This window comes from Amphiura filiformis, chromosome 4, assembly GCF_039555335.1.
Source record: "Amphiura filiformis chromosome 4, Afil_fr2py, whole genome shotgun sequence".
NCBI lineage: Eukaryota > Metazoa > Echinodermata > Ophiuroidea > Amphilepidida > Amphiuridae > Amphiura > Amphiura filiformis.
Genome location: NC_092631.1, coordinates 21,164,440 through 21,191,681, shown reverse-complemented (window position 1 = coordinate 21,191,681; position 27,242 = coordinate 21,164,440). Strand labels below are relative to the sequence as shown.

The following is a 27,242-nucleotide window of genomic DNA, read 5'->3' as shown; positions in this document are numbered from 1 at the left end:
AATTCGTCATGCCTGGAGAACGTATGCGTAAACATGAACTCTGTTATAGCAGCTAAATATTACCGCTTTATTCTTTAGTTTTTGCCGATATCAACAGAGAAACACCGCGATCATCTTGTAAGGTTGAGTGGCAATGACAAATGGACATTCCGAATGAAAGAATCATGTGAATTAGACATCTTTACCTTGTTTCGTTAGTTGAAAGGATTCAATCATGTTTCATCGTTTTTCATCACCGATTAACAACTCACGTCCGGCGCGTCTGCATGGTTTACTTCGCTCGGGCAGCTAAAGCTGCCCTCGCGAAGTAAACCACTCAGACGACGCGGACGCATCGTTGTTAATTGGTGATGAACAACGGTGAAACATGATTGAATCCCTAATTTCACCATTCACTTAATACTTTCCAGTTAACTAGCAAAATAACCAACTCTACACATCAAGGCTTTTGGCTCTTCTGAAGGTACCTCCTCTCAATTGCGATGCCTTCTCAAAACACCCCTTTTTGCAAAAAGATGGCAACGCAACCCTATGATGAAAACAACACCTTTTTTAGGTATGTTTTTGGATGCGGGTGCATAGATCAAACAATGAGCGACACCCCCCTGGATTTAATTATTGCAACTTCTACTCTTCATGCAGGTTTCAACAGGTCTAGCATCAGACAAAAAAATAATTTATAAACCTCTCAGAAGTCTTTCTTTACTAGATGTACAATTGGCTCAACTCTTCTTGAGATGCCCCATGGGTCCATTTCACTAAACTTTACAAAACTTCGTAAGTCTAAAAATTGTTTGTAACGTACTTACGACAAGTAGAAAGTTCCATTTCACTAAACTTACTTACGAACCGTACCCTTCAGAAGTAATAGGGATTTACTACCGGCACCCTTTGTCCAAAGTTACGTCTAGTATTGGGTATTCGTAACTTTATGAACGGTTACTCAAGTTACAAAGAGTTAAAAGTTTAGTGAAATGGACCCCAGGAGTAATAAATGGACACCAATGCCTTTCTTACAGTACCTGTGAATGGTTAGTTACATGATACAATAATTTGAGTAACCAATCAAAATACAGCTATCAACAATTTAAACTTAAATTCTTTCAATCTTACTGGTCATTCTTACTATCGTCGTTGAACAGGCAAAACCTGCCTATGTGCTTGTGGCCCCTGAACATGTTTAAAACAAAACTGCCAACCGGTTACATAGGAGGTTTTGGGTGAAACATGTTCAGGGGCAAATGACACATAGGAGGTTTTTCCTGCCCAACGACGATAGTAAGAATGACCAGTAAGGTTGAAGGAATTTAAGTTTAAATTGTCGCTATAATACACGAGGAATTTGTAACCAATCAAATTAATTCTTGGAGACTATCACAGATGCAAACTGCAGATTCAAAATCAAAATCCTGATATATCTCAAAAGCATGTACTCTTTAAAATAACTTGCATCACGCTCATAGATGTCAATAAGCTTGACATTCATCCTCAATATATGTGACTCGTTTTGACAAAACCAGGAACAAGTCGCTTTTTTTTATGGAAATGTCATCTTTACAGGCCTATAACTCAAAAACATGCCTGGCAACTTGTTCCGGGTTTTGTTGGAGCTGGTCACATATATATATATGCAGTAAAATTTACATGCATCCGTGTATGGACAATTCAGGACCGTTCTTCACAACTTGGTCTAACAGCGATTCAGGACAAACATTTTTAATTTCTTTATACCAGTTATCAATCTTTATTGATAATTGCTAAAATTAATTTTTTACAATCAATCAAATCAATTAATATTGAAAGACAAAAAAAACCTATATACTCATTTTTTCCCTTTTTGTGTATCAATACAAGTAAATGATATGGCTGTGGCCACATGCAATTTTGCTTGCCAAAATAAGGCATATTGAATATGGATATTGCTGATAGTTGTGTATTAAATCCTACGTTTTCTGACTATTACTGGCCTTGGATCACATTTGATTCATAATTTTCCCTTCACCCCCTGGATACTGTTTTCACTGCCCTATCTATCTACTTGGATTTCTTCATCTTCTTGCGCAGGTTGGCTAGATCCCCCATCACGTTGCGATTAAGAAGTTTACAGGCACAGATGAGACCGCCAAACATGGCACCTGTCATTCCACAAGTCATTATGTCTTGACCTGAAAAAGAAAGAGTAGAAAGTGTAACATAAGGAAGTGTTGCTAACTATTATGATTTGAAAATTGATAGACCTTGGGAAAAGGGTGTGAGGCACTAGGCCGCATTCACAGCTTAAAATAGGAAAGAATGAACAGTTTTTCAACCCAAAGTGTTACAATTAAACATGACAACAAATGAACACAATTCCCGACCGGCACACAACCCTACTTGAAAAAAAAGCAAGGGATCGAATGTGCCGGCATGGGAATCGAACCCACAACCTTCCGATCTCTAGACGGACGCCTTTGTTCTTGTGCAGGATGCGTATCTACTTAGCTTAAAATAGGCCATTCCAGTTGAAATCCATACATGACCTTTATATTACACACAGGGCAAATACCATACATACAGGTAACCCCATTTGAAATGTACACCCCTGTGTGGGAGATTAAGGTCATGTCTTCCATAGAGGGTGTATGGATTTCAATTGGAATCGCCCAATGGCAGACAGAATTTGGGGATGGGGCAGATGGAAGAACATGTATCAAAACAACGTTCACTTAACAAATGCTGCAATAAGTTGTATAATTTTTTTTTTGGGTGGGGGAAATCTTGAAAAATGGGGAGGGAATAAGCTGTGGTGCCAAAATGGGGAAAGAATGATAAGTGGGGGTAGGAGTTGGGAAGCAATTTTGCAGCATGGGAGACCCCTCCCCATCACCTTGTCTATGCATCATAATACTATAATACGTTCCAGCTACAGCGATACCTCGTGACACCACGCTAGACAAATTCCATTCACTGTCACAGATGATTTGTATGTGTAAATGGAGCAAATAAACATGCAATACAGCATTGATTTGCTAAGAATTGAACAGGGCAGCTGTCTCATTTAAAAAAACTACTCTAAAACCTCCTTAAAAGTGAAAGAAGTGTCATCAAAGTTAGAACAGATAATAGGAGAACGATATAGAGCGAAGCATTACAAGCCCCCTCCAATTTATATTGATACTGCTAATCAACATGGGATTATGTCATGTTAAATCCATCTGAATAGTTGCACTTTTGATATCAAAAACATTAAATATTTTACAAAATAATGTGTTTTATACCACACTTACCAGTAAGATACAGGTTTGGTATATTGGTTTCCGGCCTCATACGACTCCATAGTTTAGCTTGGAATCTCTCTTTGTTATGATCAAGACCATACATCTCTCCTTTCATTGCCCCTATGTAGAACTTGTTGGTCACTGGAGTTGCCGCTTCAAAATACTCCACCTAGGAAGCAATCAAAGGAATACATTTTAAAGGGATATTCAGTACTTCTGAGTCTGAAAATCTTTGCTCCTCCTACTAGGAAGCAGTCAAATATATCCACCTTTAATTGTGTAATTTAATTCAGGGGGTGCAACATTTACAGGCTCTGCTTATCGCTGTACATTCTCCATTGTGTTGTATTTTTTACAATATTGTATTTTGTTGTTCATTTTTGATGGAAAATAAATCAATTTGATTGATTGATTGATTGATTCACAGATATGTGCTCTTATCACTGAGGTAGAACCAAAGAGTACCAACTCCGCCATCATATTTGTGTGTCGCTCATGGCGAGTACTCTGAATAATTTTGCTATGCGCCAGGCAAACTTCAACTCAAAGTGCATTGTTATTGACGGCACCGTTGAGCAAATCAAAGTCAACTTACCCTATCCTTAACTTGAGGAAAGTAGCCGCACACCTGCTCCCACGCTTTCTTAGCCATAATGTCCTTGAATGATTCATAGTCGTCACCACGTTTCATCACTCGTTCATCCTCCCATTCAGCAAACCAATCCCAGTTGCCCAAAGTGACCACAGTACATGCTGATTTGCCTATTATAATGGAATGCAAACAATAAACATCATTCAATCTTGTAAACTTGTAATGAAAGGATTGCGAGTTTGACCCCCGGTGGTGGCGCTATCATGTTGTGCCCTTAGACAAGTCAAGTAGCCTCATATTATTGTCTCTCTCTTGACCCCTGAGCATAAATGGATAACCAGCTTAAGGAGGAGTGGTGAACCCACACCCCACCCCCCAACTATTGCCTATTTACTTGAAATACCCACCAGTTCCACTTAAGTGAGAAGGGTGTTGAGGCATCAACACACACAATGTCTATGGGGTAAAACCTATAAGCATTCTTTTTTATGGAAGTAGAACTCAGTTTGGTGGGTGTATCATGAGAGTCATCCTATGGGTGAAGGGGGCATCGAACATGATTGGTGGCACCAGGCCTGATTGGGTGGCACAATCCATTTTTCTGTAATTTTCCTATGGGATTTTCTAAATTGGGGCCAATTGGGGTGCATGCCCCTATGACTCTAAGCCACTGAATATATAACAGCCTTTGCTTCATAGTCGACCCCTACCACCCTGACTATAACATAATCAGAAATGGGTCAAATTAACATTGATGCTTTATAAGAGCATTGGACTTTGAGAGACATAATGGACCCTCCTTCCCTGATGAAGCTTTCGTTTATAGGACATCATCAATCTTTTGTGCTCTTCCTTAAATTGAATATTGGTATAATGAAAGACAAATTAAAGATAAAGAGAATTTATCGCGTCTGACGTCATCTGTCAATCAAACTCGAGCACGGTTTGTTTACAAGTGTCGCGATGATGACTTGTTGAACGCGGATTTATAACGGGGTGCCTTATTGTTAATTTTGCACCTTTCGACATGCAAACCATCTCAAAAGTTAGGTCTTTACAGTAGGAAACTTTCATAACCGAAGACACCATGTCCACAATGCCTAGAAAAGCTGCTTTTTGCCTTGTAAAAGTATGTAATTTTTCGCCATTTGCTGCTATTCCTTTTCTCCGATCAGCACCAGATAGATCGGTCTTCCTTTTACGTGCTGATTAACCTGTGTAAACCAATCAAGGACAGTAATTGACAGTGACATCAGACGCGATAAATTCTTTTTATCTCTGTCTTTAATTATAGCCTTATATTTAAGAAATAAAGGGTAATGCATTATCCTTTACACCCAAATAATGTGTCGAGGCAGTAAAAGCGTAAATAATGGGTGAGGCGCAGCCGAACCCATTATTTAAACGCTTTTACTGCCGAGGACACATTATTTGCGTAAAGGATAATGCTGCACCCTTTATTTCTATTCTATTACCAGAAAATAGGGCGATTTTAAGAGAAAATATCATTTTTTGGCACAAATATTTTAAGTTGTTTACTTCAAGGTGGAGCGTGCAGTGACGCGAAGTGACCGTGCGTGATCGCGGAAATATTGCACGCAGTAACTAAGCGTGATGCTGTGCGTAGAATGTGTTACTGGCGCTTTCGACCCATTATTGCAGAATAATGGGCTCTCACGTGACGTGTTTTAACAAATCAGAGTGCGCGATTTTGAATAATGGGTCGTAAGAGTAATAGAATTGTTTTTTATTGGGCTATTTTTGCACTTGAAATCTGCCATACCTCTGTGGAAGATTTAAGAACAGTCTTCCACAGAGGGAGTATATTTTTCAAATGTAATTAACTGGGGTTTATTATTTTCAAACCTATACTCCCTTCTGTATATGGCTTTTCCTATATCTTCCACAACTGCAATGAGTATTTTAAATGGAAGTTACCCAATTGTCTATTATTAGGGATGCCCACAGTCAATATAGTTGCCACTAGAACGATTTCCTATTTACTGTGTGCGTGCACTCACACATGTATTGTCTATGGAGAAACTGATCGATACAGAAAATCCCAGGCCTGTTAAATGGGCGGTGGCGTACATACTTGTTGTGATCCAAATGTAGGCCTATATCAGGGTGTTTCAAGAAATTCCTGATTCCACCAGAAAACATTAAACAAACTTTCCTGATTTGTCAGTGAATAGAGAGGACCTTCCTTTATGAAGAGATCAACTTTTTTTAAAGAAAAATTTAATGAGATGAGAACTACTACAGGTTGAAGTGACACCATTCTGTGCATCAGGTGTTGAAACGTAATTATCTCCGAATTTGGATTGATTCAGACAAGCAAACTTACATACTCGTAAAATTTAACTATTTTTGAAGACAAAATGTACAGGATGTTATGAAATTAAAGAATGTTTAAGCCTGCCGAAACCCATCTCAAATTATGCATTCCTGACCACCATGTCCATTTTAGATACGCTACATCATGGCTTCCATGCACACACAGTATATTGCTCAATGTGGTACAGATAACCTTTGAGTTGGAGCAAATTTCTCAAAATTGGTAGTAATTAATGTTACCAAACTTATATCATGATGAAATATAATCATTTTTGAAGATAAAATGTGCTGACCTTAAAAGATTGAACAATGTTTAAGACTGCCCCTATTCATTTGAAAAAGGCACTTATTGTTCAGCTCCTCTATGGAGATATTTTCCATGGCAGCCAGCTATGATCATACTTGAGGTTCCACCAAACAAACCATGGGTTTTGAGGTGTTATCTTTTTGTTGTATGTCAACAAAATCGTTTAAATTTTCAGGATGATCTTATTTTCATATGGTTAAAAGCAAATATAATGTTCAAGATAACGCTAGTTAATAAATACATTAAGAAAAAGCACCTTAAAATTGTATTTTCTGTTATTAGTATTCCATTTTGGACTTTTAACTTTTTAACATGTTCTAGCAGCCCTATATAAAACCGTGACACTGGAAAGGCCGTATCTCTGGAATGAAACGTCCGATTAAAATTATTTAAATGCCAACATGTTTCTTTCATCAATTCCCAGCCAATAAGTTAGGTCTGAATCAATTTAAAAGTACTTCAATTTTTAGTGGACATGCCTACTATTATATTTGAAACCTATACTCCCTCTGTGGAAGGCTTTAGCTAAATCATCCACAGGGGGTGTGTGGATTTCAAATGGAATGAATTTTACCTGGAAATCTCTCATTATAAGTAGGATCCTTCGCTGATGGAAAACTGATGAACAGCAGCGGGATATCCTCATTAAAGCAGTCCTCCCTGCTCTTGGCCATGTATTCACGTACTGCCTTATTATAGTCGGGACCGGTATAGGCCCATAGTTGGTTAGCAGGGAGATTCAGTTCTTCTTTGGTACCTCGAAGACCTACAAAGAGATTCATGGAGCCTACGCCATGACGAGCACCCTTGTATTTGCTTTGCCATTCGCCTGTAATAGAAATGGTTATACATGTAATAGGTTAAGAGGTTATAGGTCATTGGGCCTATACCATTGCCTGAAACGGGGAACAGAATTTCTTCCTTGGGATAAAGTGTGTAAAAAAAATTGGATAAGTAATGCAGAAAATGGGTTGAAATTAAAATAAAGTGCAGAAATCTGGATAAAACTCAACGGAATTTGGTTTATAAACCCGACATTTTTATGCCCTCCAAATAGTGGCATAGCCAGGGGGCAACTACCTCTATTAGAAATCTTGCCCCTTCTTTGGGGGAATTTAGGCCTTTATTGTACTTTTTAGCCCATTTTGCCTATTTTTGTCCATTTTCATCATCAAATTCTCCCCTCCTGCCCCCATCAAAAAAAAAAATCATGGCTATGCTACAATGGAGGTATTATGTTTGGTGGAGTTAATAGAATTCGTCAATGGGCTATTCTAGTTGATATCCCTACACCCCCAATGTAAGACATGACCTTAAATTCCATCACTGAGGGTGTAGTTTTCAAATGGAGTCAACATTTCACAGGTAACCCCATTGCAAGTCACACTCCCTGTGTGGAGATTATTTATAGGTAAACGCACACCACTTGTTGGGAGTGAAATTGTACAAAATAATGCACGCGTACTGAGATGTTGATGCGTTTAATGCAAGAGCCCCGAAGGGGGGAGTGCATTAGACGCATCAACATCTCAGTACAGGTGCATTATTTTGTACAATATCTCAAGCAACAAGTGATACGCATTTATTAACCTATTTCATACACGACTAAATATTGCAGTGATTTTTGCAATTTTCATAAAAAAATTGTCGCTAAAAATGTTGGAAAATGCAAACAAATATAAATGCATCCACCCGCAAGAAAAATTAACATGTCCAAAAGCACTGCGCGTACTACGCGGAGTGCAATTATACACAATATTTATGCATGGCTAGTGATTTACTAGTTACTCTGATTGGTTCTCACTATCTAGGAGTGTATGAATAAAGGTTATGCCTTCCATTTCAACTGGAATAACCCGATTAATCATAACACCTCTAAAGCAATTCGCTGATCGCAGTCATCTCAAAACAAGTTCTACCTGTAAAGTGCGTAATGCATGTATGTATGCCTGTCAAACGTGTACTTTAATTGCCACATACGCTTTGTAAAAAACTTCTGATGCATTGCTAGAAAAGCGAGGGAAACAAAAATGCACTTTTGCGCATGCATTGCAGGGAGAGCCTTGTTTTGGTATCAAGATGGCGGATCCGTGAAAAGGGCGAATAGACCTTACTCCAATATATCGTCAATGATATGATTCTCCCAGGTAGAATGCAGGATTATTTATCCTCCGCATCAGTTTTAAGATATACAACAACAAAATGTCACTAATAAAATAATTTTAAAATAGGAGCTTGTAAGCTGTTAAGGGTAAAACAACCCATAGGATCAACTAGTTGGTTTGCCAAGCCAGAAAAATAAATTAATTGTAGGATAAATAAAAACGTATCACTTGACGGGAGTGAAATTGTATAAAATAATGCAAGCGTACTGAGATGATGTGTCTAATGCACAAGCCCCATACATAACCATGCCAAGTGACAAACATGTAAGAAACAAAGAATTTTTACGAAGCAAAGGCAAAATTTGATGTAACATGATGTTGGATTAACATATGTGACCTACTCCCACAAAATGAGCGTAAAGTCACAAGTTGGGGGAGTTTTGAGACATTCCAACTGTTCATATGTTCTTTGCTTGAAGACACCTGTATTGGAGTGGTACTGATATGAACACTGAGTACAGCATATTACATTCCCATTCACAACAATGACCTACCACTGACTATATACAGGTGTCTTCAAACAAAAGAACAGCAACTCACAACAATTGGAAGGCTTCAAAACCACCAACTTGCAAATTTACACTCATTCTTGGAAATAGGTCATATATGTTTCGAACCATGTACAGCATAGGAAGATAAGCAGTCTAGATTGAAAATAACTTTTCACATTCCAGAAGGATATAGTTTTAAGGTTTACATTAAAAAGCATAAGCTTGTTACATACAAAATAACCATTGTTTGTTTATTCATAAAGTTTTTATCAATTTTAAGGGGTTGTTCACATTTTTTAGTGTTTTCTCTTGAATGTATAAAGCTTAAGTATGGGGTCAAAACAATTCTAATAATAAAAACAACATGCAAGAATACATTTGAAGTTTTTGTCAAAGAAGAACGGACTTGTTTACATTTTGAGAGCGTGCAGAGCATAAACACAGAAGTGGGGTTCTGATTGGCTGAATCAATCGTCTGACAATCATAGCAACAGACTGATAATCTGATTGGCCGATTATGCGTTCAAATCGTTGGTCGGCGTAGATATAGGTGCTTCAATCGCGTCAATCTGAGCAAGGGACTGCCGTTCTTCTCTGAAACCCAGTGTAAACATTTCCCACTGGTTAAAATTATGATCAAAATGGCAACATTCTTTTGTACCTATCTGAAAGGGGGATTCAACATAGACTATGAAAATGGCAAAATTGTGAATGCCCTCTTCTGCTAAAAGCTTTTTGCACTGAGCATGAACTAAACTACAATGTAAAACTGACTGCATTTAGCAAGCAATAAAACCAATGATTGCCTTGATTTTAATACCACTTGGATCATCAGTGGGATTGGTTTTTTTTCCCACTACAGAATAGTATTGCTAATCGTGGCATAGGATGTGCTTGTGTGCGCCAGGACATGATATTGACACCAGTCCCTTGGTAGACTTGCCGAGATGTTAAATTGTTAATTGGAAAAATTTAAGAAAAATCTCTCTTCAAATTATTAAAGCTTTACAATAATATATTACATGTCCCTGCTGCTTGTTTGCAAAATTCTTTATTTTCTATTGCTTTTGAGAAGTTTATGGACAATTATCTAAAAAACAAGCTCTGCCATCACATCATTACAGCCCATGTGGATGGTCACACATGTGGGGGCACTCAACTTAAATTTTGCTTGGTAGGGGTGTGTGGCGTGGAACACCAAACTTCGGGAACATGTGAGTGCTATTAAACATACCCTGCAAGTAATAAGACCCAAAGTGACCTAATAATAGCTGTACCTATAAAAAGTTTGTACTAAGGCTGGCATTTTCGGTCGGGTAAACGGGTACCGCCTAAGATTACATTACCGGTAGGAAATACCCTCCCGGTACCGAGAATTAAAAAAAAGTTTTTTTTTTTAGGTTTGTAGTGTCCCTGGACCTATAGACCTAAATGCTAGGATCATTCATGGTTGACCTAAAAAAAAAAAAAAAAAAATTCAAGATATTTTGTTATTTTTAATATGAAAATTGATAATTTGTATTCATGTCATAGTCTATTAATGATTTCAAAATGCATTCAAATTCAATACATTTTGAAATCATTAATAGACTATGACATGAATACAAATTATCAATTTTCATATAAAAAATAACAAAATATCTTGAAATTTTTTTATTTTTTTTTTTGTTTACCATGAATGATCTTGGCATTTAGGTCTAGGTCCAGAGACACTACTAAAACCGAAAAAATAAAAACTTTAAAAAATTTAAAAAAAAAAAAATATATTTTTTTTTTTGTTGGCAGTTCAGGTGCCGGGTACCCGCCGAAAAATTGCAGTGGCGGGTACCCGGGTACAAAATTACCCGAAAATGCCAGGCCTAGTTTGTACGGCTTACATGTATAGTTGGCATAAAAAAGGAGACTTGCACTCATGCTAGCTGTCTTACATAATGCATGGCTGGAGCGCACTTCATTTTTGCCAATTATAAGCCGAACACACTATAGAATGCTGTATGTTCCTGTTCATATTTGTGATGCGATCAAGCAAAATCAGTTGGAACTCTGAAATATAAAATTTTCAGTATCTTATAGGATAGTAAACAGCATGGATTTTGCAGAAAACCCCATTGTAATTGAACAACCAGTTCCAGAGATATGAGCAATCAAAGAGTTTCCAAAAGAAAAGGAAATATTTCCTTTGTTTGGCTATATCTCAAAATCAATATTTCTGTGTTCCGAATGATTTTGCTTGATCGCATCACATTTGTGTCTGCATGCTGAGTAATTGCTGCTTTTGAATTATTTTGCTGTGATATGTACATTTAAATATGAATAGCAAATTAGAAAATGACAACAATTTTATCAACTTACTTTTCTTCTTTTCTGTAAATTAGTCATAAGAAAAAAACCCAAAGCAAATCATTGAAAAAATCTGTGTACAAACTGTCAACTTTTAGTAAATGTTTTAAAAAAAGAAACAAATCAAAACAGATACAGAAATCACAGAGCTCTCCTATTTGCTTCAAAATGGTTGACTATTGAGTCAAACTACTTTGATGAACCACCAACTTAATTTAATTTTAAAAATCAATCCGAGATATTGTTCAATTTTATATTATAAATATTAGACACATGCACACATCATCCTTAACATGTAATATCTTTGTTGACTGCTGCTACATCTACTGACAGACTCTTACCAAATTTGCTTGTGATCTGTTTTGGTAGTAAATTCCCAAAGGTGTTGGCTATGCCTGCGTTAGAGATTATGAGTGGAGCATGGATGTCCACATCACCACTGGTTTTCTTTACTCGTACTCCTGAAATAGATATCAAAATGTATGGTCTAAAAATTAGTGCAAATTATCATGGAAGAATTATACAAATACACAATATTTGGAGAATAAGAGTAATGTTTAGAGACCAAACCATGTAAGGGCTCATATTGGAATTCCCTTACACAGGAAGGTGTGCGCCATCCTGCAGCTTTCCTGTGCTAGCCTTCTTTTATTAAAATCCTGTGTGATTATAACACTGCAATTAGCCACTTAAATTAGGAGCGCTTTCCTGGGTTGTGCGATAAACTTTTATTATAATCCTTGTCACCAGACCACTTCAAAAGGCAGGGTGTATCACTGACGCATATAATCCATCCGTTTTATGACCGAGCTTTCCTGAGGTGCACACTTAGCGAGGGGAATCCTGTCTTCTTTCTGTGTGAAAGCGTGGTAGGGTATTTCAATATGAGCCCTAACAACTGAACTCAGCATCCAGCCTTGTTGTCCCACTTATATACCTTCAGGCCTTGAATTTAATTTTTTTTTTTTGGGGGGGGCACCCATTTTCAAAGCCAAATAAGGGCACCAATTAAAGGCCAACAACTGATGAACAATGCATTGAAGCTGACAAACATCTGGGTCACCAAGGCCAAAACTGAAAAAGGGCAGGCCTGTCTACTGTATGTGTTATATTCAGGCAACAGATTAATGGTTGGGTCTTAAATCAACACTTTCATTCTTATTCTTAAACAGACTAACCCTAACAATATGTTATGATGCAATATTTTTATACCAACTCAACCGTTTTTGAGAAGTCAATATGTTTTTGAAACTGTAAAAGAGAAATCTTTTAAAATGATGGGTATGATATGAAAGGCAATTTCACTGTATGGGCAGAGTGTAAGTCCATCCTAAGTACAGCAGAATGTAATAGCTGCCATAAGGAATATTTCAATAAATGTACTTACTTTTGATCAATAACAAATGAAGTACAACAACAACATGTAAAGATGATATCTTGGGTTAGCTTAGTGGCCATCAGGAAAGTAATACAGAACATCAACAATTTACACTGAGCGGGTTGTGCTGCAAACAATAGGTGTTTTACATAAGGCAGCTATTACATTATACTGCATTTACAATGGTCATGCACTCTACCATGACTAAAGTTTTTTTTTTTTATTCCATGGTCTGGGCTGTGTGTATCGCATACACGAGCATGAACACACAGGCGATACACAATCACGCTGATTGGCTGATCAATGGTCATGACAACAAGATGGCTGACCACTTTTATGTGATCGTAGATCACCAGCGTGTACATGGCCTAACGTGTCTTACACTACATTGCACGGTTTGTATTGGAAGAAGATCACTGGCTTGCACGACGCTTGTGTTGTGCAGTTTGTATTGGAATGATGCGATGGGTGTCTTGGGTGTTAGACTAACACAGACTATTTTCCAGTGTTCAGTCAAAGTCCCCGTGCACTGTATGCTGTGAATCCTTGCATATTCATGAGGGCCGATCCATAGCGTAAGACAATCAACTTGAGCACCACCTTTACTACATCAAACTTACCGCATGCTTTTCCTTCACTGTCCAACAGGATCTCCTTGACAGGTGCTCTCACCAGTACACGTCCGCCGGACCGTTCAATGGTTGGTATGATATGGAAGGCAATTTCACTAGCACCACCGCGAGGGTAATAGGCACCATGCACATAGTGGTTTATAAGTAATGCATGCATACAGAAACTGGTCTCATCTGGCATTGTACCTGTGTTAAAACAAAAATTGGATTTGATTATTATTAAATATGGAGCAATTTTAGGTAGTTAGTGCATCAGCCCCAACTCTAATCCTACATGTACGTACCTATATAGATAATGATGCTCAAGTTTGGTTTGGACCCCCCCACACACACACAAAAAGTTGGTTACCGTGATCGTTCCCAAATATCACGGATAGGGGATTTTTTTGCCCGGAAGCATGGACTGCAAAATTGTCAAAATATAGGATAAGTCGCACTGTCTGTGTATTGTGAAGCCTTTTTTATGCAACTTTCATTTATCACTTATTTTGAAATAACAAAGCAATTTAAAGCCACTTCAATGTAGAGCTAAAAATCTAATGTTCAAGGCTTCTGTGGGACTATTTTGGCCCTCACAAAATGATCCCATTAAAAAAAAAAAAGGTCATGTGTTCACCCAATGTCCCCCAAATTTAAATTCAAACAGTCCATCTCTCACTCAAAGACCCCATAATTTTTACATTTTGCTATACGGTCGTGTGTCTTGAGCTCGCCACCAAAAAAAGGTGGTGACGTTACATTTTGCCAAAGTCGACTCAAAACAAATGATGATATCTCTGTCAAGCAAGAAGTTATTGTCATGCTTGTGGTATCAATTTATTGCTAAATAAAATGCACATTCAACCCTGTAAAAAGAAATACTTGTACTTTTTTAATACTAACACTGTGCTTCATAGAATTCAGAATGGGCAGGGTGGCGGTGGTGGGGGATGTGGTGGTGGGGATGTGGTACACACAAACTCTATGGGATTGGTATTTTTAGCGCGTAATCTGCTTCTGTAAAGGCTGTAAATTGGATTTGGACTCTATTTAGCATCTAAAAGACTCATGGCCTTACAGCTAATCAATTCTACTAATTGTTTTTAATCATTTACGAGGGGGTATCAAAAAGTTTTAGAAATCGCCCAGAAGTGAAAGAGCTACATCAATGAAATTTTGTCAGTGCAATCACTGGTCCTTATGTACATTATGGTCCAAAATGGTCTCATAGGTATGTTTACTTTTTTACAGGTGGCACTAGATGCCAATAACCCGCTGCCCCAGTTACTGCGCATAAACTGCAAGATTGAGAAAATTGAGGCAAGCAGCATTATTAAGATCCTGCTTTTGAAGGGTTGCAGTGCCTAGAAAATTGATGATGAAATGAAAGTTATTTTCGGTAGTGATTGTGATATGTCACTGTCACTTTTTGGAAAAGGAATTTTTATTTCATCACAGATTTTCTGGGCACTGTAACCCTTCAAATGGAACTTAATCATGCTGCATGCCTCAATTTTCTCCATTTTGCTGGTTATGCGGTTACATAGGCAGGTAGTGACATCTAGCTCCTGTAAAAAAAGTAAACATACTTATGAGACCATTTTTTCACCATAGTGTACATAAGGACCAGTGATTGCACTGGCAAAATTTCATTGATATAGCTCTTTCACTTCTGGGCGATTTCTAAAACTTTTTGATACCCCCTCGTATGATTGGTTTAGTCTAGAAAATACAAACTTTTCCATACAAAACTACCCGTTGTCATATTAAACACTGTAGTAAGTAATGCAGATGTCTTCAAAATCTAAAAGTTACTGTAAAATTTTAATTACTTATCCTATCATAGTCTAAGTATAGATTTTCTGAAGGGAAATTTGACGAGGAATCTAAATATGGACATATTTTTTCTGTATGGGTTAGGGGGAAAATGTTTAGGTTCAAAATATGTTGAATTGTAAAAAAATCTAACATACTTTGGGACACCCTATATTCCGAGATTACCAAACAGCTGTGATTTCAGTTTCTTCCAAAGTCAGTTGGCTCTCCATATCCTCTAACCAAATGAATGTTGTTTACTTCCAGTTTATTACTTTAAGTTGGTAATAAGCAATGCATTGAGTGACCCATTTTTTATCAAAATCTTTTTTATTTCACCCTGTATTACTTGCAGGTCACCCTGTATAATGAGTTGAAATGTATATATTTGAATTGCTTATTCCTTCAGCTTTCCAAAAATGTATACTTTTGCTAGTTTAGGGTTGATGATTGTCGAGATAATCTAATTAGAAACCCGGTTGGTGTAAAAATTCATAATATTTGTCATGTAACGCTAAGGGTGGCGAGTTCAGGACACACGACCATACATGTATGATCACCAACATCATACATTACACATTTCGAACAAAACAAAGAGTGCGCCACTTAGGCTTATCAAAGTCTACAGCTAACAACGTTTACATGATCTGCACTGTATAATTGTGGACTTTGATCAACTATTCCCAGGTTTGCTGTAGACCTGTCACTGTGGATTCTCTGATTTAAAACAAAGAGATTAGACAAGCAGAGTACCAACTCCACCATATTTGTGTGTTGCTCATGGATTTCAAGTAAAATAGTGTACGTACTGCCAGATTATTTTGCCATGCACTCTGTAAACTTCAATTTAAAATGTGAGCTTGTTTGCTTTTGTGCGTGTAATACATGCATATTATTGTTCTACATGTACATTGATAAGGAGTTTGCCTATAAATGACGTTGTTAGGCAATAAAAACAAATTGGTTCGATCTTTCGATCGACCATCGATGCTTAGTCGATCCTTATTATTTATGAAATCAATTAATTTACTATTATTAATTGTGATAAAATAGTAATATGTGCCTGTTGTGATATTGTCCAATATAAAATTAGCGTTAATTCTTATTAATTAGCTGATAAAAAATAAAAAAATAAAAAAAAAAATAAAAAAATAAATAAATAAAATTAAAAAAAAATAATCTGAATCTGATAGTTCATTAATATCAAGCATCGAAGCAGCTTCGACGGTCGATCCAAAGATTGAACAAATTTGTTTCTGGCACCTTACACTATTATGGTGTCCATGCACGGCAGACCAACATGTTGGATTTACCATATCATTACCATTGCAAGTCCGAGTTGGTACTCTTTGGTTCTAATCTCTTTGGATCAAAATGATAAGACAATATCACACCACAGATATTTTTGTTTGATACACGATCTACTGTCAACAAGTGAATCAATACTGAACAGCTACAAAAATTGGACCAGATTGCGTCACAATTTGGTATTACTTAATCATTAAATAAATGTTGAACCATGGTATTTGACATTGAGAACAGATATAGTAGTCTACATATATAATTATGTTTGATGGCAATTAATTTATCTAAATCTTATCTAACATATGAAGTTAGGTGAAATTGATGAATGAAATTATTCATGACGATGCGTGAGATTTTACTCATTTTGCGTGAGATTTACTACCTAGGCGTGAGATTATACTACCTTGGCGTGAGCCCGTGAGAAAGTGCCCCAATGCGTGAGACTCACGGCCAATGCATGAGAGTTGACAGCCCTGTTTCATGTTCATATACTCACAGGAAATCTGCAAGTCAAAATTTTTGTCACCCCAAAATGGTCATTTTCGGCCAAAATCGGACCAAAAAATGATTTTTTTCTCAAAATCTATAAAAGATAGGGAGTTTTAAGTGCCAAAATCTGAAACTAGATGACATTTTACCCTTGGAAACATATAAACATTCAAGAATTTTGGTTCTTTTCACCCCTAAATACTTTTTTCACACGCGTGTCCGCCAAACGTAAGTCAAATCTTGAACGCTGTCTTATGAACATTTTTCAACAAAAATAATCATACTGGCATAGTGACATCTCTACACATGCATTTAAACACATACATGAATATTTTACACAATTAATGCTCATTTGCTCTACCTCCAAAATTTTAATGTACAAAAGACTATTGACCCTAATTTTGGAAATTCCAGAATTATATTTTTCTTTCGGAATTTTGACATCCTGAAAAGTTTTTGAAACAGTTTCTTCACACTTCTAAACTGTATTTATAATATAAATGAACTGATACAGTAGTGAAATATCCCAAATTATATCTATTTAGGCTTTATATAAAAGGCTCTATAAAGTGTGCTGTAAGCTTCTCGGAGCAAAGTGTCGACCACAATGCCTCCTTGACACACATCATTTTACTTGTAGCTGGGAAAAAGGGTTAAAGAAAAAATTCTAATTCCACTCAAAAAAATAATAAAATAAAAACATTTTGCATATGAACTACCAAATTAGCATATTTTGCAACAAAAATATTTGAAGACCACCAATTGCCACCCACCCATATCACTATAAGCCTTACCAGTTCCGAGAAATTGCACTTGCAACCCCAGATGGACAAAGGGAGCGATAAAAACACTTACCATAATCACCAAAGCTGTAGCACAATACCGCTTTGAGATGTGCGTTGTCAGTGAGTCCATCCACCACCTCCTGAAGGGTACGACTGGAGTAATTGAACCACTTTGTCACAAGATTGATTAGGCCCGTAGAGATTAGGAACTTGACAACAGAAACCGGGAGCAATTTGATCACAACTGCATTATTCAGTGTTTTAGCAGCATCCTGAAGTGAAAATTTAACATAAAAATTGATATAATGTATCGGCCTACTATCAAAAAGGGAAGGTTCATTTATACCGACATGAAATTGGTGATAAATATGTTTTTAAACAGCTATACTGATGTCATATCATATGTTATCAATCATAGTATCTTTCTGTAATTATAATTATCATTACCCGACTTCCGAAATCTGACAGGAACCAATCAACAGGCATGAGAATGGCTTTTTTTTTAAACTGCCTGAAAAAGTGTGTGAATTCGGCCTTTAAAGGCCCAAAACAGGCTGAATTCAGGCAAAAGCCTGAACATTCTCATGCCTGATTCAATCTAGGAATTCAAGACTGAAATTTTTTACCAAGTCAGCTGGGATAGAACATAAATCACTGCCTGCAGACATTCAATTTGGCACCTGCAACATCTCCCTATCAACTTACAGAAGTATTTCATTTTTAAAAACCACAAATTTCATTGAATATCATACTTGATTCACTGTTCTTTTCTCATTGTCATCAAGACCACCACCATCTGACCATCATTCATTATCACCACTATCATCATCATCACCATCATCACCCCATTGCTAATAGTTTGGCTTACTATATATGTGAGTGGACACTACGAATGAGCCGTAAACTCGGCAAATTGTATTCTTAGTTACAGTGTAAAATGTGCGTGAAGGTCGTATTCATAGGTATCTCAATTCGTCGGCTGTATTCCATAGTGGCGTATAGTGATTTTTGGTCATTTTTTTGAAAATTGGCACATATGTTTTTAATGATGTTTTCTTTCATTTTTCTTAGTCTCATCAGTCATTGTTTTGGGTGAAAACGCCTTCCAATTTTATCATTATCAATCATGTGTTCAGAATCTTGTTTTGGTCAAAAATGTGATTTGTTGGTCAAAAATGTGGTTTTTGGTCAAAAATATGGTTTTTGGTCAAAAACATGATTTTTTTAAAGTCAAAACATGGTTTTTGGTCAAACATAATTTCTGGTTAAAAATGAGTTTTGGTCAAAAATTTTGTTGAAAAAAAAAAATGTTGGGAAAAAAGGTGAGCCTATCCAACACAGTTCAAGTGTTGAGTCCATAACAAGTGTTCATACATACTCACGATATAACGACGTTTCTGATTGGATTTGCGCCCTTTTTTGCTGGTCATAAATACCGTTTATGACCAGTACGCAGGGCATAAACAAGCTGCGTCACGCAGCGTTGGAACCCAATTAACACGATCCACGATTTGCTAGTGTTGCGTACATGCGCATGTCACCGCGCCCATCTCGCGCGGAGCGCAAAAGATGACGCGTATCACGCGTTGACTCCCGGCCGTTGACCTCATGAGCCGAGCTGCTTCCTGCAAATAGGCCTACTCATTTTCTTCCCATTTATGAAGGAAAACGGTATGGAAATGTTATTTAAACTTGTAAACCCTTATTATTTTCATCTGTATTGAATTGCTAAGAATGTTGGGTATGTATGAACGGGGTTCATTCATAGGATTGAGGGCATGATCGTTGTTTATGCCTCGCTCGCATACCGGGCATAAACAGCGATCATGCCCTCAATCCTATGAATGAACCCCTAATTGATTATTTTGGACTCTTTAACTCTAGTTGTACAAAGTATTGGAAGGAAGATTCTAAGAACATTAACAATGAGTCAACTTGCCTTGATTAATTTCATATACTGATCAATAGCCTTCTCTTCATCAGGGAATTGCTTCACAAGAGCATCCCTAAAGATCTGTCTGCTACCGGCCATCAATGGATAATGTTTATGTTCACCGGCTTTACCAATAGCCACATTGTCAAAGTTATCGTCCAGTGGAACCCAGGTCAGTTGACCATCGGTCAGTTGGTCCATATACAGCTTGGTTAGTGTATTTCCAGCCATTTCCCCGATAAGATGGATTCCTGTGGGAAAATTTGTTACAAACCTGTACAAACAAAATCACTTCAACTTCTCCCAACAAACCATAATTGATACACAGCCTAACCATGGTGAAACCTGCCAAGACCTTTGGTTTATGAGTTGCAAGCTCAATATGACCTGTGAATATGATCTATAGATTACATACATATCACTTTTCTTGCATAAGTGTCTATTTTGACTCATATACTTGTTTATTGGTACTTTCCTATAAAATAATATGTTTCATCCAATATTTGTGAAGAGCCAATAATTGTTAACACTGATACCCAAGGATCCGTAGGTGTTCTAGGTTAACTTTGACCCAAATCTCCAAAACATCTCTAAGGAACCCTCATAACAATTAGTAAGGGAGTTCATAACAATTAGTAAGATTTTAGCAGGTTTGCCCTTGGACAAGTTTGGAAGTGTCAAGTTTTCACTTTTGTCAGGAGTAGCTGCCGCCTTCAGGACAAAGTACATAAGAACGAGACATGAGACGTTAACTGAAGAGTGTCGCCTGTCTAGTGTATACTACGATGAAAAAGTTTTGATGGCCCTGAAAAGAGCTGTTCACTAAAAACTTACTAATTGCTAGAATTGTATCACAATCTAGCATTATATACAATGTGAAAGATTTACAATGGATTACAATTTACCCAAAAAGCCTGCTTTTTCTTTGTCTGCATATTATAATTTGTTTGCTCAAATATTGAACCAGGCCAGTATAAACTTACCCACATCAAATTCAAATCCCTTATCGATATATGTATGACAGCATCCTCCTGCTTGGTCATGCTGTTCTAGCACTAGTACTTTTTTGCCGACACGGGATAGAATGGATGCTACGGAGAGGCCGCCTATACCACTACCGATGACGATAGCATCTAAGCCATCTGGAACGCTGTTAGCTTTGAAACCTGCAAAAAAATAAACAGTACAAATATGATGAAAATTGATAGATAATATGTGACATGATCAAGGGGAATGAGTCGGATGTCGCTAATATTTTTTTTGAGATATTGGCAAAAACAGTGTTCAAATTCTTTTGTTTTACATTGTTTCAGCCATTGATAAATTGCTCATAACTTGGTAACCAGATGTCCAATTTTGATGGGGTTTGCATCAAAATGTAGCATTTGTAAACTGCCAAAAAATTATGCAAAAAGCTTCTATTTGAAAATTGCCGACATGCAACTCATTCCTCTTGATCCTGTCACATATGTTGCATCATATATCCATATCCACATGACCTCAGTATACTTTACAGATCATTACTGACCACGGTAAATCCTTTTGTTAACATACCGGTACCGGTACAGTCACTGGACAAAGAAGATAACATCCACTACATAAACCAGACCTTCACATTCAGGAATAGCTACAGCTTGTATGAGTAAGAGTTACTACTGTAGGCCATATACCATACTTTAGTTACTATGACTACAATGGCCTCATCCCAATGGCATAGCTCAATAACCTCAATTAAACAATCATAGTGCAAAATTTGACCTCAAGTTGCAGAGTATGAGTTTTTGTACCCAAATTTTCAAAGGTCAATGTACAAATGTATTGGGGTCAAGTGTGGCCTGATAGATAGCTTGTTGTGGATCTCGGTGAGTGCAGAAGGTCCTTGATACAAGGGGAATATATGCACAAAATAAAATCGAGGTCAGCCGAGGTCAAAGGTCATTACGGAGGGGTCAAATTTCAAACTTTGCCCGATCGGGCTCAAACTTGGTGGGTGCAATCCTTCGTATGAGGGGAGGATGAAAAACATTATATGGAGGTCATCCCAGGTCAAAGGTCAAAGGTCATGGATTTCAAACTTTGTCCTATCGGGCACAAACTTGATGAGGTCAACAAAATTGAGGTCAACCGGGGTCACAGGTCATCTAGGGGCTAAATTTAAACTTTGCCCTATTGTGCTTAAACTTGATGAGGGAGCATGACAAAATTACATCGAGGTCATCCGAGTTCAAAGGACATCTGGGGTCAAAAAGTATCTCTATCATGCAAATGGTGCCCTTATAGCTACAGGGCTATTACAGCTGCAGGTGCACTAGTACTACTAAAATAATAGCCGTTGTCTGTGTGTCCGGCTATGCGTTCCGCCACGCTCCGACGCATCGTTCCGATATTTTACACATAGATGGGTATCGGGCGTGCGCTGTTTACCGGGTAGTTTTGAAGGTCATCGGAGGTCAAGGTCAAAGGTCAAAATTTCAAACTTTGTCCGATCGGGCCCAAACTTGGTGGGTGGAATCCTTGATAGGAAGGGAATATAATGCGCGAAATAAAATCGAGGTCGACCGAGGTCAAAGGTCATTACGGAGGGGGTCAAATTTCAAACTTCGCCCATTCTGGCTAAAAGTATTCTTTATATTACGGGAGCATGAACAAAATCAAACCGAGGTCAAAGGTTTAGGTCATATGAGGTCAAATGTTAGTCAGGAACATGTCATAAAGTCAAAAAGGGTCATCAGGGATCAAGCAGTATAATGTATCTCTATCATGCAGCTGGTGCCCTAATAGCTACATGGCCATTACAGCTGCAGGTGCACTAGTTTTAGAAAAAATTATTGATTTAAATTGAGCAACCCTGTCCAATATGTGTGTCCAAAGTCACCCCACTGTCCAAAGTCACCCCACTTTACGGTACTTATAGTTCTGTGTTTGAAGCAATACCTTTTACCCTAGGAACAATGAAATTGGATTCACTTGATCTGGTTCCATAAGAGTGAGCATTTTATGTTCTAGTGAAATACGGTAGGCCCCTACTGATTAAGATAATATGCATCTTGACAATGGTAGATGTTAAAGACATGGTTAAGCCTTGCATCTGTATAACTTTGTCACAAAATTTCAAGAGATTCACAAGTTTTAGCTCATGTTGCCCAATTGATGTGATCTCTGGGAGAAAGTTTCAAGATGTCGAGCAACCTTATTTTGAGTAATTTGCAGTTTATTTTTGTGGTTCTGAGTGAGGCCACTATACCAAGATGTGCAACAGCCAGGGTTCGATTTAGAGGGGTTTTACATGCACAAATGCATGTAACTTTGGCTCTGTGCATGTAGAATTTTGCCTGTGCATGCAAAATTTTGTGTTATTCAGCCCATTTTGAGGAAAAAACCAGAGTTGTGCAAGTAAATTTTATTTTCTAAATCGAACCCTGGCAACAGTAATCCATGTGGCACTGAATCAATGCAGAGCTAAGATTTTTGCGCAAAGTTTGATTGTGAGAATGGAGGTAGAGAAACCTTTTTGATGACAGAGTTAACCATGCTTTCACCAGACAGTGTAGGGTCCTATTGTCTACTGAAACATGTCTAACAAGAAAAACGTACAAATTATGTCAATGCACATGATTGTGTCTGTAAATACTTACATACACTAGCTACATGTACGAACACATGTTATGTAAAATACACACACATTGATTGAAATAAGTTGATGCGAGGGCTATGCCAAACTTGCCAAAATAAAACCCTGGAGGCACCCTACGGAAGTATCTACAACTTGATGAGATCCTCAAACGTTCGAAATTTTTATTTTTTGTTACTACATCTATAATGAACGTCAACATTTGACCGTGTGTGCATGTGTTGAACGACAGCGACAACACTTTTCGATCGATGATGCTGTAATGTCACACTTCAAACATGAAATGAGGTTATACAGCTCATATAGTGTGAGCGGAAAATAAGAGTAAAATCAGTAAATATTGATCGGTTCTACCAGAATAGTCTGCTGTATGATTGATTATGTAGGTATGAGATGCAAACCTTAGTTAACACATTTGCTAGTCAGCCAGTTTGGCCTAAACCGGGGCCCAAACACAATGCATATTTACATAGAAATTTAAAAGAACAGATTGGTCAAGGAAACCTACATAAATATGTTGTCTATACATATATTGTATACCGTACTTCACTTGACCCAAATATATGATTTATTTTTGTGATGAGATAATTAATAAGCTGCTATCATCATGAGACTATCACTGTTTTCAGATCTAGAAACACCACCGAAATGCTGTTTTGTTACAAAGGCCAAAGGCAGCTGAATCTTTTTGATGAAAATCAATCTTTGACAAGATGCAAATTAACTTTGCTACGGAAAGTGCTATGAGTATGACAAAACGGTTTTCAGTTTTGGCTTTCTTTACTCAAGGGCTGTAATTTGATATAAAATGATGTGGTTTGATGGTATGCCCAGCGAGGTCACGTCACACTCGGTGTGACGTGCCCTGAACTCCCATTTAACTTTCGTAAGCGACAGACAAATTGCAGGAAAGCGTGCCAATTTAAGCTTCCTGTAATATCTATTGCACATAACGTACAAAGTCACAAACTTACAAACTTCAATATGCACTTCAAATACTGCAGACCAGCTGTTAATTATTACCGATCCTGTAGAATAACTTACATAATCTTCAATTTCATGGAATCCCGTTGCTCAGAATTGCAAATGTCATTTTTATCTGTCAAATCCGCTGTGTATGTGCTCAGAGATTTTATGATATGCTCCATAAATCACAGCTGTGAAACCGACTTTATACCACTCACTCGCTTTTAAAGCTAGCAGAAAAGCGAAGCCTCCGGCTACCTCGTGGCATGAGTCCCCGCATGACGTCACACAAAATTTCCGATGGGCGCCTTATTTATTTGAAACCCGTTTTGTGATTGGTTGCAAACACCATTCATCGCAATGGTTAGCCAATCACGGCCTTTTACGGTATGAATTAATGTGACCCGCCAGTAAAGTACGTCTAACCTGATTGGTTTACAAAAATAATTGGATATTTGCTAAGCCAGTCAGCGTGCTCGATGCTTAACAACCTGGTCGTAGAGGTTTTTTTTTTTTAATAAGCGAATTCACATGGTGATCCAGCGATCGAGTATAAATTCAGCATGACTTCTGCTGTAACAGGTGCAATAACAATACAGTACGTCGACACAATCAGTGACATTTACACAATACAATAATGAATTATTTATGACATGCATGGGCTGGATTTTACGATCGAGGTAAGGTTTTCGGCCTGTCCCTGCGTGAATATCGTGACTTTTCAGCATCAAAGATACTTGCGATGACCAGTTTTTTGTGGACACTTTGATAACAGGTAACTTTTATAGGTCATAGGGTAGAAACGATAGTTGTACAATTGTACGAAAATGTACAATTGTACGAAAATACATTTTGTTATAGGCCTAAAATGTTTACAAAAATATATTGGTCCGTACGTTGTGCATGTATTCAGTTGTTCGACGTATAGTTTGATGGCAAATTTGAATTCACCTTTCATACCTAGATTATGGATGGTTAAGGCATACATGTTTTAGACAGCTCTGCTGTATGAATTACAGCCGATCATCATACAATACATGTACCGGTACCACATTGTAAACATAATCTAAAGTCATGAAATTCCTGCAGACAACCCCTGCGGACAGCCCCAAGGTAGGGACAGGCACATCTGAGCGAGGGCGCTATTTATTTTACTTGATAATAAAGCCCTTGTAAATCTGTGCCATTTTGTGCCACTGAAAACACCATTTTGGAGAAAATGATGAATAAAACCAAAATTAATCTGTTTCAGATGCTCTAGTTTGCATTGACAACAGATTCAATGCTTTAGGAAGCAGAATGCAACATTGACTTCACTTTTGAATATTTTTTCTGTGAGATATGCCTTGGTGAAAATCACCGTTTTGGTCAAAAAAGGGGTCAAAAAGGGGCATTTTTGGGAAAAAATTCTATTTTGACCCAAAATTCATCTTCTGACAAAAGGGAAACATGGTTTGACAAAAACTTTCATCCTTTCCACATAACAATTCCAGTTTACTTATTTGCTGAGAGAATGCACTTTTTTGTTATCGCTTGGGAAAAATCATTGTTTTTGCCTAAAATGGGCCCAAAATGGCCGGAAAATGGCAAAACTTGACCAAAATTAGCACAAAAATCACTTTTTTACCACCTTAAAATTTGAATTTTCATACAAAATTTCACAGATATGTGTTGAAAATGATAACATACATAATATTCAACAAAAATTAGATTAAATTACAGTGAAAACAAAAAATTGACAGGGGGGCACAAAAATTATCAAGTCCTCCCATGCACTCCTATGCTATGGTATAAGTCTTATCAGAGAAAATGGCCCAATGTTCCGACAGTAATTTCGTCATAACTTCACTTCGCAATACAGTAGAAGATTGGTTTTGGTGTCAAATTGTTTCTGAGAAGTTCTCTCTTCCAATAAGCAACAATTCATGTTAATAGAATTAATTTGAAATTTTTATGCCTGTCCCTACCCAAGGGACCTATAAGTAATAATGTAACAATTTCAAGACATTTCTTGTACCGTACTCAACGAACGGTCAACCATCTCCAAAAGTTCGACTAAACAACAACAAGAGCGCACAACAACCCTGAATCATTGTGATCGTTTGGCTCCACTTGGGAGTGTTGACCAGTAATTTTCCAGATCCAGATCTACTGTGCATGTATGTACTCTGCAAAATCGTGAAATGAATTTAAGCTTACCTTGTTTGAGAACTTTGTCTCGCTTTGCAAGCTCCGTAACCAGCGGCTCAGGAGTTCTGATTGAATTGTGTGCAAACGGATTGGGACCACTTTTGGTGCCTCCCAATAACTTGACAAATATGATGACAAGCAAAACTATCAGAGCTATTACAGCAATTGTTGGGAAATTCGCCCCAACGAACGTTACAAGCTTGCTAGCGAAAGCCATGGTAAAACTGCAGCCACCTCCATTAACATCAACCGCAGGAAAAGGTCAATTACAGGTTTTCTGTCAATCAAGAAATCCCCGTGCAGTTGATGCAAGGACAAGTTTTGTAGACTTGAATTCAGTCTTTCCCAGGCTGTTTGTTGAAAAAAAATTAGGACTATTAATAAGGGGAGTGTTCAGAAATACTTTGGGGTGGGGTTGGAAAAGTTGGAGCCTCAGACGTCAAAAAATTGTAATCCCCCCTAAAAAAGGGTGGATTTTGTTTGATCCCCCCTCTTTATGGTCTAAAATTTGTTTGATCCCCCCCCCTAATCTTCATGTCCTAAAAAAGAAACCAAAAATATACATCAATAACAGTGGCATAGATTTCTTTTTGACATTGGTGTTGGAGAAAAATTCTTGGAAGTCCCAAAAGTTGCCATATTTGCTAAAC

General features: G+C 37.5%; 1 protein-coding gene across 1 annotated transcript; it reads right to left on the bottom strand.

The window, feature by feature from the left end:
* On the bottom strand, window positions 1–26,862 carry LOC140150680 (all-trans-retinol 13,14-reductase-like). The gene is made up of 10 exons (XM_072172757.1): window positions 26,602–26,862; window positions 20,789–20,971; window positions 19,812–20,056; window positions 17,943–18,144; window positions 13,488–13,685; window positions 11,831–11,950; window positions 7,068–7,322; window positions 3,853–4,019; window positions 3,267–3,426; window positions 1–2,165 (listed from the first exon to the last, which is right to left on the bottom strand). The coding sequence occupies exons 1-10, from the start codon at window positions 26,807–26,809 to the stop codon at window positions 2,035–2,037; spliced, it is 1,869 nt and encodes a 622-aa protein (XP_072028858.1). The 5' UTR covers window positions 26,810–26,862; the 3' UTR covers window positions 1–2,034.
* Window positions 26,863–27,242: the final 380 nt, after the last annotated feature.